Raw genomic sequence first — 2,755 nt, 5'->3', positions numbered from 1 at the left:
TTTATTGTTTTTATGTTTTTTTTTGATTTGGAAAAAGAAAAACATAATATAAAAAAAGAAAATGTAATTAATATGTTTATAAATGTTCTATTTTAAAATCAATATGTTTTGTAAAGATTTAGCCGTTATTCAGAAGATTCTGAGGTGTACAGCGTTTGAGAAGTGTACAACGTTGTAGCACTGACTAATTGTTATTCCACAGACTTGACTAATTGTTCAAAGTTTAAGGACTGACTTTATTAAAATTAATACAATCTACTTAAATATTAATTATATTTTTATTTTATGTTATAATAATATCCACTTCATATAAAACCTTTACAGGTTTTTATCCTCCCTGAACAATTCGTATCACTGATTAAAGTCAAATTATATTTATAGTATATTTTTGAATATTTTTATAATTATTGATTAAACAGAAATTGCAACTGTTTTTCTATGTGATGAATATCTAATCGCTTTTTTTGCTTTTGTGCCCAACAATTTTGTATCAATTCATTCAACACAATTGGGATTGTATCACTTATATCAGGACGCTTTCCAGATGAGACAAACTCGGCTATTTTCCAAGGAAATTTGAATGTACTGATAGGATATGCCTCTTCCCAAGAAAAACACTCAAACATGGTTATTGCAAATGAATAAACGTCTGCACTTTTTGTGTATTTTTCCTGTTTTAACACTTCAGGCGCCATGTAAATTGGTGTTCCAATTCCTTTTGTGAAGGTCATATTAGTCATCAATAAATTGACATTTCTTGCACTTCCAAAATCTGTCAATTTTGCATTCACGCCATTCAAATCTAACGACAACACAAGGATGTTGTCTGGTTTGATGTCTCTGTGTAGCATCCCATTTTCATGAAGATATAAAATTCCATTTGAAGCATCGAACATGAATTTAACACGAAGTTTTATTTTAATAACTTCACCCTTTTTATTTTTCATTAAATCTTGTAAACTGCCATACTGTGCAAATTCGGTGACCATACATATCTTGTTTGGTATGAATACAGCACCATAAAAGTAAACGATAAATTCACTTCTAAACTTGTCTAACATTGAAACTTCATTCTCAAATTCTTCCATTTGGTGTTTAGAATTGACAAAATTTTTCATCTTTTTGATAGCAACGATATTTCCTCTGAAAATACCTTTAAACACAACACCAAAAGAGCCTTCGCCAAGTTTCTTCTCTTCAATCAACTCGTCTGGATCAAGTCGTGTTGATAGTTTGGTGGTGTATTTAAAATTCACATGATATGCACACGTTGTACTATCACTCGTGGTAAAGAGATAACTAACAACAAAAGTACTGTCTATCGTCGATGTACACAATGGACTAAGAAATAGACTAAATTCACATGCAAATTTTGGAGGAATTGTTACAATTGAAGGTTCAAAACGAATTGTGTATTTTTCAATATCACATTTAGAAGTGAACTGAATCTTGACTTTATGGTTTGTTGTGTTTCCAATAGAAAACAGATTCTTGATTTGTTTGTTAACATCAATTTCGTTTTCGTCCAAGTTATCGTCGGTGATCAAAAATCCTTCGTTTTTGGTGTGAATTATCAGACCATTTGTCATTTCAACAAATTTCATGTTGGTGTGCTCCAATTTAAAGAGTGTAATTTTTTTGGTATCTCTTTTGTGCTTAATGACTTTAACCATAACAAATAAGACCAACGCTGTGATCAACACAAGAATTGAAATGACAATGACAATTATTAGAAGTATCACCCACCACACTGCCGTTTTTGAACAAAATGTGCCATCGTCACTTGGTGAATACCAAAATGTACATGATGAACATTTTGAGTCTTTTGTTTTGGTGCACTTTGTGATGGTGTTATAACTCACACAACTGGTGCTTTTGAGCACATATGTGTCATCACATGATGTGCACCGAGTTGATTCTGAACACTTTGCACACCCTTCAACACACTTCTGACACTCGTTTCCATTGACTGTGTAATACCCGTCTTTACACATTGAACAGCCACTTTCAGTCACTTCAACGGCACACGTCGATATCGAAGAACGCGGAAGACAATCACCATTACTCGTTTTGTAGTTTGTTGCATTGCATTTAATACACGAGTTCTCTGTCACACACTCACCACACTTGACATCACACAGCACACAATCTGCTCCCTTCTTGTAATACCCAACTTTGCAAACCAAACAGCCGTTCCCATTTGGCACTTTTCGTGCACAAGTGTCATTCAACTCATCATTGGATTTGCAGATGTGGTCACTCAAAAAGAAACCATCTACACATGACAGGCACATCGTTGAATTCAAACAACTTTCACAACTTGAGTTGCACGTCTCACATTTGTGTGTCGATACATTCAGGAAGGTATTTCCATCACATTTGATACACCCTACCGGAATTGCCATTCCACAATTCACATCAACTGTTGATGGCTCAACACAACTCACATTGCCATCATATGAGTACTTTAAAGAACATTCGACACACATACCATTCACATACTTTACACAATTGTCTATTTGTGGTGCACACTTCCCATTTTCTTCGTTATTTATTCCTTCTGAACACACATTTTTGACACAAACACTGCCATCTTCTTTCACGTAATACGTCTTATCACACTTCTCAGTGGTTTTGAACGAACACAACAAACTTCCTTCATTGTTGGTTGTGCAGTCGTTACAAATGTTGTTTTGTACATAAAACCCATTTTTGCATTCAACAACATTTGAAAGACTGTGAACAACAACATTTC

The 2,755-nt window shown here is 33.9% G+C and overlaps 1 protein-coding gene across 1 annotated transcript; it reads right to left on the bottom strand.

Moving 5' to 3' along the window:
• Positions 1-404: 404 nt before the first annotated feature.
• EIN_352410 (protein kinase domain containing protein) lies at positions 405-2,755 on the bottom strand (the record flags this gene model as incomplete). Its single annotated transcript, XM_004255377.1, has 2 exons — positions 405-2,656; positions 2,707-2,755. Coding segments are annotated over 2 exons (2,301 nt in total), but the record flags the coding sequence as incomplete, so codon positions are not given.

This window comes from Entamoeba invadens, assembly GCF_000330505.1.
Source record: "Entamoeba invadens IP1 unplaced genomic scaffold scaff_1105074726205, whole genome shotgun sequence".
In the NCBI taxonomy this organism is placed as follows: domain Eukaryota; phylum Evosea; order Mastigamoebida; family Endamoebidae; genus Entamoeba; species Entamoeba invadens.
Note: the sequence above shows the minus strand (reverse complement) of the source record. Positions and strands in the feature narration are given on the sequence as shown.